Consider the following 14,278-nt stretch of genomic DNA (forward strand, 5'->3'; position numbering starts at 1 on the left):
ATGTCCAGGGTCCCTGCTCATCTGCGTGAATGTGCCTTAGGTATGCTGCAAGGAGGCATGAGGACTGCAGATGTGGTCAGGGCAATAAATTGCAATGTTCGTACTGTGAGACGCCTAAGACAGCGCTACAGGGAGACAGGACGGATAGCTGATCGTCCTCGCAGTGGCAGACCACGTGTAACAACATCTGCACAGGATCGGTACATCCGAACATCACACCTGCGGGACAGGTACAGGATGGCAACAACAACTGCCCGAGTTACACCAGGAACGCACAATCCCTCCATCAGTGCTCAGACTGGCCGCAATAGGCTGAGAGAGGCTGGACTGAGGGCGTGTAGGCCTTTTGTAAAGCAGGTCCTCACCAGACATCACTGGGAACAACGTCGCCTATGGGCACAAACCCACCGTTGCTGGACCAGACAGGAATGGCAAAAAGTGCTCTTCACTGACGAGTCACAGTTTTGTCTCACCGGGGGTGATGGTCAGATTCGCGTTTATCGTCGAAAGAATGAGCGTTACACTGAGGCCTGTACTCTGGAGCGGGATCGATTTGGAGGTAGAGGGTCCGTCATGGTCTGGGGCGGTGTGTCACAGCATCATCGGACTGAGCTTGTTGTCATTGCAGGCGATCTCAAATCTATGTGTTACAGGGAAGACATCCTCCTCCCTCATGTGGTACCCTTCCTGCAGGCTCATCCTGACATGACACTCCAGCATGACAATGCCACCAGCCATACTGCTCATCCTGTGCGTGATTTCCTGCAAGACAGGAATGTCAGTGTTCTGCCATGGCCAGCGAAGAGCCCAGATCTCAATCCCATTGAGCACATCTGGGACCTGTTGGATCGGAGGGTGAGGGCTAGGGCCATTCCCCCCAGAAATGTCCGGGAAGTTGCAGGTGCCTTGGTGGAAGAGTGGGGTAACATCTCACAGCAAGAACTGGAAAATCTGGTGCAATCCATGAGGAGGAGATGCAGTACTTAATGCAGCTGGTGGCCATACTGACTGTTAATTTTGATTTTGATCCCCTTTGTGTGGGGGTATGTGAAGAAATAGCCTAATAGTTTATCAACATTTTACGCTAAACGTCCTGATCTGTTGCGTCAGCCTCATTGCATAAAAAAGTTTTTATTGATGCTAATGGTTGTATTGATTTGGGATCTATCGCATCCCACAACTGTCCCAGACTATGTTTGAAATATTTATTTCTCACACAGAATAGGTCAACTTTTGTAATATGCGGTATAGTAGATTGACATAAGCTCGTGCTTTTGCTGTTCGTTAGGCCTACTCATCTTGTTGGCTGACGAAAATTAAAATGTGGACAGTTCTTCCAATATCTTCAATATGCACCTCGGAATTGGATAAGGACATGCCCAGTTATGTCCCTGATGTGTCTGTCTTCACTTGTAGCCTGTGAGAAAGACCCGATCACGTGATGGAGAGCCTCAGGGAGAAGGTCTGAAAAAGGCATTGATTTTTTTAGGGTGCATTATGGCCACACAAAGGGGCTGTCGCCGGGATATTCGAGGCATTATCAAGTGCTTCTCAAATTGTGAATGAGAGAATGATGAAGTGTGTAAAGCCTTCAAATCATCATTAGAGTCGCATCATGCAGCCTTGCAATGTATTAAAAATCTAAACATATAGCCCAACATTTGTAGAACAACTAAAGTTACATTAATAACTCTAAATAAGTGGTTCCCAACCTTTTTCGGATAATGTACCACCAACTGAATTTTGCTCTGCTCGGGGTACCCCTGAAGTACCCCCTCATGTGCATTTTAACAGTAGGTCTATGGTCTCATGAGTCTTCTCAAGTACCCCCCGTGGATAGGCCAAGTACCCCCAGGGGTCCTAGTACCCCTGGTTGGGAACCACTGCTCTAAATTAATCATATAGGAGTATATAGGATCATATAGGACTATTTCTTTGTTAACCTCTCTACACAGAATAGCTGCATGTGTGCACTCCCTCAAATTGTTTGGAGAAAATATCCTTTCTATTTTATTCAGCTTTGTTCAATTGTATTCTTCATACTATAAAATAATGCCATGGAATTCTAAGCTAATCTTGTCTGCTAAATGAACTAGTGTAGCCCACAGCCATATGGCATAGCCAGATCAGAAAAACTCAGAGTATGCTATTCTGTTCTGAAATACACTACATTTTCTTCATATCATGTTTCTTTAGACCTGTCTAAAATAAATCATGGATTTATTGTGATGGTGTAGGCTATATTACATGGATTTATTAGACTTTTTAAAATGTAGATGTTCCAAAGATCTCCATCAGTGGCTTGTAGGAAGCCAGGAGATGCTAAATGTGTTTATGTTAATTAATGATCAATTACCGTGAGACCGACAGTTATTTGATTGACAATCACAGGCGGACAAAATGTCTTGACCGCCACAGCCCTATTGGGGAGTATGAGTCCTGTAGGGGGAAAAGCATAGAGCAGAATGAGAGAGTCCAGTCCTATTGGGGAGTATGAGTCCTGTAGGGGGAGACGCGTAGAGCAGAATGAGAGAGTCCAGTCCTAGAGGTGCATAACCTGATATCGCAAAGAAATACGGGTAATGTGCCTTTTCATGCGATGCAAAGAGATCTATGGATACTTGTCTGCATTTCTTCTCGATTCCCTCTGGACAATAAGTCCACTCCTACATTTAGTGCACCAAGGACATGAGTCATGCATAAGGAAAGTTGATGAGTTTTGCTCCACAGAATAATTTCCTTTGCTAGGCTGTGAACAAGTGCAAACCTGCCGATTGACACTACTGCGTGCCAAGTAGTGTTGTCACAAAACCAGAATTCGACATAATTTGACTTTGATATCAGGTTTAGTACACCAAAACGATAGCACGGCAAAAAAGGAAAATTAGGTAGACAAAGTGACAGAATGGCACTTGATCCAGATAGATCTTTTGAGGTCAATATTACATTACGTACATTTTTCAAAGATAGCCATGTATGCATTAATTAATCAATTATACCATCATATAATCAATTTGACTTTGTTTACAAGCTAACTACATAACATAATGGCAATTGAATTTAATTGTAAACTGCTATTGATAAACTGGGTTAATCCAGATTGAACCTTTATTTAACTAGGCAAGTCAGTTAAGAACAAATGCTTATTTACAATGACAGCCTACACCGGCCAAACCCAGACAACGCTGGGCCAATTGTGCGCCGCCCTACGGGACTCCCAATCACGGCCGGGCCTGGAATCAAACCAGGGTGACTGTAGTGACACCTCAAGCACTGAGATGCAGTGCCTTAGACCGCTGTGCCACTCGGGAGCCCAATACAGGTGAATGCATTTTCAATAGGAGTGTGTTCATGTATTGAGTTATTCAGCTTGTTTTGGCTGATTTCATGGGGTTACAGACGAAAAAGTATCTATTTCCTTTCCATTTGGGACTTATGTTATTGTACTGATCAACAACATTTGCATAGAAGAAGCAATCTCTTCTTTTATAAAAGTGTGCGCTGTCTCTAAGACCTAATGACATCATTCACACACACAGTGAGAGAGACGGGAGGTGAGGGCATAGACATTAAAACCAGTAGATAGTGATAGCGTTGATGTCATCCACGTATCCCTATAGATAACTCCCGATGGCGCATGAAGCCGAAAGTATTTGAATTCGATGCGCGCCATATTGCTGAATGGGGCTGAATGGCAACCAAAAACAAAATCGCTAACGATCATGGTGAAAGTGGCCGTAACTAGCAAAGGATCATGGTCGATGTAGTCGATTTCATCCTGCCTGAGAGAGTCAACCCAACCGGGCATAAGCCTCCTCGTAGCCTGCCGGCCTGTGATTGGTCTGTGTCAGCACGTGGTCCTGTGTGAAGACAAATGTAGTAGTCAGAACGGATCACTATTTAATTAATATCACGATTTGTAGTGAACTTTAAAAAGTTCTAGGGTAGTGAATTAACGTTAGCTTCAGTTGTAAGTTAGCAAGGAAAGTTAACCTACAAAGCTGGAAGCTACTGGTATCTTCTTGCATTGTAAAGTGTTGTAGCCTGTAATGGACATTGTTTTGTGAACAGTAATTAACAGTTGAAACATTTCTACATGCCGTGTAGCATTATTGAAGTGTGTTAACGTCTGTGCAGCATGAGTGGGGAGCTAACATGACGCAGCCCAGACTCCCAGTGAGTACAGTGGTTCCTTGGGACAGGCTTGAGCTAACAATGACTAGGTGGAGCAGGCACGATGCGCTCACCCTATAAGGGGACATTGGCAGCGCTGCTAGAGAGACTTGATCCTCTCTCAATCAGTAGATGACATGAGACATTTGACAGAAGTACCAAAGGTTTAGAAAAATTCTAGTACCATGTTCTAGTATAAAAAAAGTACAGAAGTTTCGGTATACCTTTCCAGAATGCCGTTGAAGGCAGGAGGTCTCATTGCAAACTGCAGTCTGTAGCCCTTGGTAACTGTGGATAGGATTCAAGGCTTGACTGCACATGCGCGCCAGTTGTCTACTCTCTCGGCGAGTAGCCAACGGGGAGGCTGACTCTCGCTCACCAGTGGTGCATTGTATTTCTGCTCTGTTTCCTTGGCAAGATGCCTGGTTGTGACAGGTGTTTTATTGAAAGAGAGTGTAGTGACACTGGGAACTGGTGACGGTGCTTTGAAGCAACTGGCAATTTGTCTTCCTGCCTCGGCTGAAAACGAACGAGTGGAGGGGAGAGCTGTGGCACGGAGGGCACCCGGGGGTAGAGTGATCTCCCTTGGGTGGAGCACAGTCTGTGCTCCACCCAAGAAGGAACAGTGCAGGGAACCGAATGCCTCGTTGACTGCCCCTCTCTTCCGCAGGGGGCGTACCCATAAGTCTGACACCCCTTCTTCCTGGTAGGAGAACCAGACTTGGACGTGGCTGCAGGGGATGGCCGTTTGCCCCAGTGTCACATGCTGTGTCTCTGGGGGCTTCCCCATTCCCCACCTAGGTTGGTGGAGGGCTAGCCCGGATTGCCACAGTTCCCGGGTCGACAGGGCAGACAGAAGTTGAAGGCTTGACTTTCCTTCTTGCAGAGTTTGCACTTCTGCTGCATGGTGGCAACAGAAGGCCCAAACAGTACCTTAGGCACTACTAGAGTTTCAAGGAAGTCTTCTTTGTCCTTGTCGGATAGAACGGACCGGTTGAGGCACAAGGCTCTCTTTCCTACCACCGCAAGATTCATGACGCGGCCACAGCATTGGATGGCGCCTCTAGAGGCACGGAGGTTGAGATCTGTGATGGCATTGGGGTTGAGGTGGCTGGCTAGTGAAAGCTCAAATACCCAGGTCCTCCATGTCCTTGACCTCCATGTTGGAAAAATGCCTGGTTTGGACCCTGGAGGTAAGGGGATTGACCCAGTAGCGCTGGTTCCGGCAAGTAGGCTGGGACAGCCGAGAGGAGCTGCGGTCACACTTTATTTGCATAGTCCGGATTTTCTACAGATGGTCATACTATCAACAAACTGTTGATAAGCAACTGCTTGCTAAGGTTAGGGTTAGGTATAGAATACGGATTAGGGTAAGGGTTAAGTTTAAGGTTAGGATAAGGGCTAAAGTTAGGATTAGAGCTAGGATTAGTAGATAATTAGTTGAAATGTTATTGATAGCCTGTAGAGCCTCTACAGATGGACTATCCAAATAAAGTGCTACCAGAGCTGCTTGCCTGGGACAGCACGAGAGGGGAGATGCCTCTCATCATAAAAGTCCCCCTCTGTGTCTCAGTCTCCCACGGGTTCGGGCCACTCAATGTTGAGTCTAGCCGCTGCCCATTTGCAGACATCGAGCAGCGAATATTTGTCGTCCGCTATCGATGCCCGCTAAGGACGGAAGATGATCTGTCGGCTTGCGCCCCATCTTCCATCTCCTCTTCCTCTCCTGCGTAGTGGGGTCTTATCCCATCATCATAGGACGGGAGGTCCTCCTCCCAATGGGGGTCATCAGGAAGCATTTAAGGAAAATGTCAATTTTCAGTGTACAAACTTAACATGATGAACAATAATGACATGTATTCAAACAGGTGACCAAAAATAACTATCTGAAAGCCACATTACAAAAAGGTTCCAGTTTGAACCTTTACACAGGGTTCCTCAAGAAACCTTTTTGAACTGGAAAGGTTCCCTCTGTGGCAATTTCTGGAATCCCAAAAGGTTCTTCCAGGCTCCTTTACTTCTAAGAGTGTATGAATTAATTATCTTTTAAACAAATAGATGAAACAGAGTGGGCGTTGTCCTCAGCTGTGCTCTGACCAGCCTCAATCACAGCACACCATGGTATGTCTGTTTGTGTGTATGTGTGTGTGTGTGTCTCACCGGTTCTCTGTGCCGCCTTGACCAGCCCCTGTCTCAGCACCTCCCTGACCCAGGTCTTGACCTTCTCGCACCCCCCACCCCCCACAACAGAAACCACCAGGTTGGGGGAGGGCACCCCCCAATGGGCCGTCATCAGACTGTACACGATCTGAGGTGGGGTGTCACATGACAGACGCAAGAACTGACCAATAGGAAGAGAAAAGGAGAAGAGGGTGGGGAAGGGTCAATGAGTATCGCCACACAAAGTTATGATGCTCAAGAGGCTACATAAAGTGCTGCTTGCTAGTTGCTTGTTTTGCCTATATGGTGTAGCTAATCGATAGTGAAGAGATATCAGTACAGGTGAGAACATTCCGCATGCCACGGTTCCATAGAATGCCAGACAGACGTTCTGCAACATACAGCCCAACCAGACTTGATGTAGATGAGCAAAAGACTGAAATTAACTACATTCACATATTTGTCATTTAGTGTCAATGAATGGCTATGTGACGTATTCATTAGCATCATGAGATTAGCATGAACTCAATCTCTCAGTAGGATCATGTGATAACATAGCTGAGTCAATTGATAGTTATGAGTTGACAGGCACTAAGCCAGCTACCTAATTCATGAATCAGCCAGTCACAATACTGACAGATATGTGTGTGTGTGTCCTAATGTTATTTATACCTTAGTAATACCCTGGGCTGATTGATTGAGTGTGTGAGACGGCTGAATAAACACACCGTCCTCCATGAGGTCATCAACAAGGGCCAGAGGCCAAACCCAAGACACCAGTGTTGTGTGGGTGTGTGTGTTAGTTTGCCCTTGCATGAGTGTGTGTGTGCTTGCATATGTGCAAGTGTATGCACGCACGTGTGTGCATATGTTGGTATGTGCATGCTCTTACATGTGTGTGTTACTCACATGGCTGTGTCTCCTGCCAGCCCCTGCGAATTCCAGCTCTCCGAAGGCGTCGGTGGGGTACTCTGAAGAGTGCTGGGAGCTGTCCCACTGGCTGACGATGGCGGCTCCGAAATAGTCTCCCGTAGCGTTGGAGCCGTGAGTCTCCCGCATGCCCCCACACTGACACAATGCCCCATTGCTGACAGGGAGAGAGACACACACACACACAACATTTGCTTTGCATAGACCAGACACATTTTGCATTGTAACTGTAACTATATTGTGTCAGATAAAGGGACAACTCAGTGACCAAGAGAGAGGCTGTACCTTAAAGAGTCCTCTACGAATGTGGTGCATACTCTCTTCCTGATGATGTTGGGGATCCAGCTCTGGGAGAGAAAGAGTTGATTAAGAGTAACTATCTCAGCTACAGATGTTGAATTTTAGGTGAAACTGGATGTATAGTAGCAATTAGCAAAAAGCCAAGTCATCATACACATTGTACGAAAGTGTGTGTGTTTGTGTGTGGACTGCATGGACATGTTACTGTTCAAGGGCTGCTAAGGATTTTAGGGGCCGCCTGAGGCCTTTCACCCCCTAAGGTTGATGTCCGTGCCCCCGTGGAAATCTAATTAGCATAATACAAAAATCCCATAAAAATCTGTCGGTTTAAGCTGTCTCACCTCCGCATCTGCGGTGAAAAGTGACAGTGCTATTACGGTGTTTGTCTGCTCATGAGACTTCCTGAAAATCTGTCTTCTCACAAAATCGTCTGTAGCAACCCCTCTATGGAAAGATGAGACTCTCATGAACACGATGTGCTCTGTTCTACGACCCACAAGCGTCTTGGGACTCGTCTGAAGTCGGTACAGCCGATCGGCCAACTTCTGTCTGTAGCGTCTGAACGGTTTGGGATACACATTAATATGTGGAAAGGTGAGACTCATCTGAATGTCCCCCAGTAGCAGTTGAAAAAAATGAATGGAAGTACTGTATATATATTGGGACTGTTTAGTGCCAAAAATAAGGGGTTAAATACATGTTAAAAAAAAATCCTGATCGTTCTTATAAATGTATATCTATCAGATAAGACAGACACTTCAGAACAAACTTCCTTTAGATTTTTTGGGGGGAATATCTGTTGTTCCATGTAGTAAATCTGTTATTCAATGCATTTGCATGGGCTAATATCAGTAAGGACAAAAATAGATATGTTTTTTCCAAGGTTCCTAACACGGACTGTCATTCAGAATGCAGGTTGCGGGTGAATAAAAATTCCCAACTCGATAAAAAAATAACTAAAAGCCACGCCCCCACTAAGCCACGACTCCAATATAACAAGGCCCTGCATTACAATATTTAAATAATGTCACTAAGATAGCACAGGTGGATTCATCATTGTACACAGCATATTCTCCAGTGCTGAATCAACAGTGTTATATTTCAGCAATAATGCCCGAGGAGGTGTGGTATATATGTCCAATATACGACAACTAAGGACTGCTCTTAGCACGACGCAACAAGGAGTGCCTGGATACAGCCCTTAGCCGTGGTATATTGGCAATTCATCACAAACCCCCAAGGTGCCTTATTGCACGTACCCTCATCCTTCTCCTACTCCTCTTCTGTTCCTCGGGTGATGTTCAGGTAAACCCAGGCCCCAACCCCAGGCACCCTCATTTGTTGACTTCTGTGATCGAAAAAGCCTTGGTTTCATGCATGTTAACATCAGAAGCCTCCTCCCTAAGTTTGTTTACTCAATGCTTTAGCACACTCCGCCAACCCTGATGTCCTTGCCATATCTGAATCCTGGCTTAAGAAGGCCACCAAAAATTCTGAGATTTCCATACCCAATTACAACATTTTCCGTCAAGATAGAACTGCCAAAGGGGGAGGGGTTGCAATCTACTGCAGAGATAGCCTGCAAAGTTCTGTCATACTTTCCAGGTCTATACCCAAACAGTTTGAACTTCTAATTTTAAAAATGAATCTCTCCAGAAATAAGTCTGTCACTGTTGCCGCCTGATTGCCCCCCATCTAGCTTCAGAGTTCGTTCTGTTAGGTGACCTAAACTGGGATATGCTTAACACCCCGGCAGTCCTACAAGCTAGATGCCCTCAATCTCACACAAATCATCAAGGAACCCACCAGGTACAACCCTAAATCCGTAAACATGGGCACCCTCATAGACATTATCCTGACCAACTTGCCCTCCAAATACACCTCCGCTGTTTTCAATCAGGATCTCAGCCATCACTGCCTCATTGCCTGTATCCGCTATGGGTCCGCGGTCAAACGACCACCCCTCATCACTGTCAAACGCTCCCTAAAACACTTCTGCGAGCAGGCCTTTCTAATCGACCTGGCCCGGGTATCCTGGAAGGATGTTGACCTCATCCCGTCAGTTGAGGATGCCTGGTCATTCTTTAAAAGTAACTTCCTCACCATCTTAGATAAGCATGCCCCGTTCAAAAAAATGCAGAACTAAGAACAGCTATAGCCCTTGGTTCACTCCAGACCTGACTGCCCTTGACCAGCACAAAAACATCCTGTGGCGGACTGCAATAGCATCGAATAGTCCCCGCGATATGCAACTGTTCAGGGAAGTCAGGAACCAATACACGCAGTCAGTCAGGAAAGCAAAGGCTAGCTTTTTCAAGCAGAAATTTGCATCCTGTAGCTCTAACTCCAAAAGGTTTTGGGACACTGTAAAGTCCATGGAGAACAAGAGCACCTCCTCCCAGCTGCCCACTGCACTGAGGCTAGGTAACACGGTCACCACCGATAAATCCATGATAATCAAAAATTTCAATAAGCATTTCTCAACGGCTGGCCATGCCTTCCTCCTGGCTACTCCAACCCCGGCCAACAGCCCCCCCCCCCCCCCCCCCCCCCCCCCCCCGCAGCTACTCGCCCAAGCCTCCCCAGCTTCTCCTTCACCCAAATCCAGATAGCAGATGTTCTGAAAGAGCTGCAAAACCTGGACCCGTACAAATCAGCTGGGCTAGACAATCTGGACCTTCTCTTTCTAAAACTATCCGCCGCCATTGTTGCAACCCCTATTACCAGCCTGTTCAACCTCTCTTTCGTATCGTCCGAGATCCCTAAAGATTGGAAAGCTGCCGCGGTCATCCCCCTCTTCAAAGGGGGTGACAGGCAGGGCAGGATGGATATAGATCTGTAACAGTTTGGGTCTAGGCTATCTAAAGTCTTCGAAAGCCAAGTTAATAAACAGATCACTGACCATTTCGAATCCCACCATACCTTCTCCGCTGTGCAATCCGGTTTCCGAGCCGGTCAAGGGTATAACCCAGGCACGCTCAAGGTACTAAACGATATCATAACCACCATCGATAAAAGACAGTACTGTGCAGCCGTCTTCATCGACCTGGCCAAGGCTTTCGACTCTGTCAATCACCAACTGCTTTCTTCTGGAAAATGTGAAGTCCAAGATGGACAAAGGGGGCGTTGTTGGGGCTGTGTTTCTGGACCTAAGGAAGGCTTTTGATACTGTTAACCATGAGATTCTCATCACAAAATTGTCCAAGTTCAACTTTTCCCCCGATGCCTTGAGATGGATGAAATCATACCTTGAAGGCAGAACTCAGTGTGTCAGAGTGAGCAATGAGCTGTCGCCCACTCTTAGCTATGATGTGGGTGTGCCCCAAGGGTCAATACTGGGGCCCCTCCTGTTCAGCCTGTACATTAATGATCTGCCTTCTGTCTGTACTGGGTCTGAAGTTCAAATGTATGCAGATGATACAGTGATATATGTGCATGCAAAGAGCAAACAACAAGCTGCACAAGAACTCACTACTGTAATGGTCCAGGTTACAAAGTGGCTCAGTGACTCGTGTTTGCATCTCAATGTGAAAAAAACTGTTTGCATGTTCTTCACAAAGAGGGCAACAGATGCTACTGAGCCAGATGTCTATGTGTCAGGGGAGAAGCTCCAGGTGGTATCTGATTTTAAGTACCTTGGCATCATACTTGATTCCAACCTCTCTTTTAAAAAGCATGTGAAAAAGGTAATTCAAATAACCAAATTCAACCTAGCTAATTTCCGATTTATACGAAATTGTTTGACTACAGAGGTAGCAAAACTGTACTTCAAATCTATGATACTCCCCCACTTAACATACTGCTTGACTAGTTGGGCCCAAGCTTGCTGTACAACAGTAAGACCTATTCAGTCTGTCTACAAACAGGCTCTCAAAGTGCTTGATAGGAAGCCCAATAGCCATCATCACTGTCACATCCTCAGAAAGCATGAGCTCCTGAGTTGGGAAAATCTTGTGCAATACACCGACGCATGTCTTGTATTCAAGATCCTAAATGGCTTGGCTCCCCCTCCACTCAGTACTTTTGTTAAACAGAAAACCCAAACATATGGCAGCAGATCTACAAGGTCTGCCATGAGAGGTGACTATAGTTCCCCTAAGGAAAAGCACCTTTAGTAAATCCGCTTTCTCTGTGAGAGCTTCCCATGTCTGGAATACACTGCCATCAGACACACATAACTGCATCACATATCACACTTTCACAAAATGCTTGAAGACATGGCTAAAGGTCAATCAGATTTGTGAACATGGTCCCTAGCTGTGTGTTGCCGCTTTCCGTGTCTGTTGTCTGTAACTTGTGAGGTGTGGAAACACTTCGTTGCTTTTATGAATTTTGTCTTACTGCTTTTTGTTCTATGTTGCTCTGTCTGTATGCTACGTCTTGCTTGTCCTATGTTGCTATGTCTGTATGCTATGTCTTGTTCTATGTTGCTATTGTCTATATTGTAATTGTTTTTAATAACCTGCCCAGGGACTGCGGTTGAAAATTAGCCGGCTGGCTAAAACCGGCACTTTTACTGAAACGTTGATTAATGTGCACTGGCCCTGTAAAAATAAACTCAAACTCAACCGTATTCTTATCGGCAGACTCAACAGCCTTGGTTTCTCAAATGACTGCCTCGCCTGGTTCACCAACTACTTCTCTGATAGAGTTCAGTGTGTCAAATCGGAGGGCATGTTGTCCGGATCTCTGGCAGTCTCTATGGGGGTACCACAGGGTTCAATTCTCGGGCCGACTCTTTCTCTGTATATATCAATGATGTCGCTCTTGCTGCGGGCGATTCCCTGATCCACCTCTACGCAGACGACACCATTCTGTATACTTCTGGCCCTTCTTTGGACACTGTGCTAACTAACCTCCAAACGAGCTTCAATGCCATACAACACTCCTTCCGTGGCCTCCAACTGCTCTTAAACGCTAGTAAAACCAAATGCATGCTCTTCAACCGTTCGCTGCCCGCACCCACCCGCCTGACTAGTATCACCACCCTGGACGGTTCCGACCTAGAATATGTGGACAACTATAAATACCTAGGTGTCTGGTTAGACTGTAAACTCTCCTTCCAGACTCATATTAAACATCTCCAATCCAAAATCAAATCTAGAATCGGCTTTCTATTTCGCAACAAAGCCTCCTTCACTCACGCCGCGAAACTTACCCTAGTAAAACTGACTATCCTACCGATCCTCGACTTCGGCGATGTCATCTACAAAATAGCTTCCAATACTCTACTCAGCAAACTGGATGCAGTCTATCACAGTGCCATCCGTTTCTTACCAAATCACCTTATACCACCCACCACTACGACCTGTATGCTCTAGTCGGCTGGCCCTCGCTACATATTCGTCGCCAGACCCACTGGCTCCAGGTCATCTATAAGTCTATGCTAGGTAAAGCTCCGCCTTTTCTCATTTCCCTGGTCACGATAACAACACCCACCAGTAGCACACGTTCCACCAGGTATATCTCACTGATCATCCCCAAAGCCAACACCTCATTTGGCCGCCTTACCATCCAGTTCTCTGCTGCCAGTGACTGGAACGAATTGCAAAAATCGCTGAAGTTGGAGACTTTTATTTCCCTCACCAACTTTAAACATCAGCTATCTGAGCAGCTAACCGACCGCTGCAGCTGTACATAGTCCATCTGTAAATAGCCCACCCAAATCTACCTACCTCATCCTCATACTGTTTTTATTTACTTTTCTGCTCTTTTGCACACCAGTATCTCTACTTGCACATCATCATCTGCTCATTTATCACTCCAGTGTTAATCTGCTAAATTGTAATTATTCGCTCCTATGGCCTATTTATTGCCTACCTCTTCATGCACACACTGTATATAGACTTTCTTCTTTTTCTACTATGTCATTGACTTGTTTATTGTGTTATTGGCTTGTTTATTGTTTATTCCTTGTGTAACTCTGTGTTGTTGTCTGTGTCACACTACTTTGCTTTATCTTGGCCAGGTCGCAGTTGTAAATGAGAACTTGTTCTCAAGTAGCCTACCTGGTTAAATAAAGGTGAAATAAAATGTTATTTTTTATTTTTAAATTGCGATTATAAACTAGGTACCAACACGATTAGAACAGTAAACAAGTAACTTTGTGTCATATCCATGGTATATTGTCTGATATAGCATGGCTTTCAGACAAATCAGCATCAAGGACCCAAACTACCCGGTTTATAACACTGTTCCATTGTCTATAATATGGGTCCACACTTTCAGTGTTAAATTAAAGGTAAAGTAAGTTAGAAAATTGGGTACATTTGTGGACAAAATTCTATGTAAATAGTTGATGAGTAAATGCCATAATGCAGTTCTTTTGTTTGATACTTCTCTTGTTAGCTGAAATCGTATTTTCCGAAGTTATTTTAGCTGTCGTGCTAGCTGTTTGGTCCGAACACATGAACAAATCATGGTATTTTATCATAGGAAATGAACACCTGTAATAAAGTAGCCTCTGCTTCCAGGCCTCAGTCACATTGTTCTCAAGAGTCTGGGAAAGTTCATATTGGAAAGGTAGGTATGAGTGGAACGCTGATTACCAGCGGCTTCCGGCAGATTAGCCGTGAGAAGCACAAACTATCCAGATTAAGATCATTTACAGTGCTAGCATTGTTGGCATACTATATATTGTTTTGAATACATTTTTTACATAATATGGTTGAAAATGACACTACCCCAAGTGGGCACCAGTGAAAATGATTGGCTT

General features: G+C 45.3%; 1 protein-coding gene across 1 annotated transcript in view; it reads right to left on the reverse strand.

Annotated features, from left to right (window-relative positions):
* LOC120044050 (transient receptor potential cation channel subfamily M member 4-like) overlaps window positions 1-8,828 on the reverse strand; it is a 51,043-nt gene extending 42,215 nt beyond the window's left edge. Inside the window, exons 1-4 of the mRNA XM_038988641.1 lie at window positions 8,823-8,828; window positions 7,549-7,610; window positions 7,243-7,420; window positions 6,334-6,514 (exon numbers count right to left, since the gene is read on the reverse strand). Coding sequence (XP_038844569.1) covers window positions 6,334-6,514; window positions 7,243-7,420; window positions 7,549-7,610; window positions 8,823-8,828 — 427 coding nt within the window. The remainder of the gene's footprint in view (window positions 1-6,333; window positions 6,515-7,242; window positions 7,421-7,548; window positions 7,611-8,822) is intronic.
* Between the last annotated feature and the right edge of the window lie 5,450 nt (window positions 8,829-14,278).

Source organism: Salvelinus namaycush, chromosome 3 (assembly GCF_016432855.1).
Source record: "Salvelinus namaycush isolate Seneca chromosome 3, SaNama_1.0, whole genome shotgun sequence".
Taxonomy (NCBI): domain Eukaryota; kingdom Metazoa; phylum Chordata; class Actinopteri; order Salmoniformes; family Salmonidae; genus Salvelinus; species Salvelinus namaycush.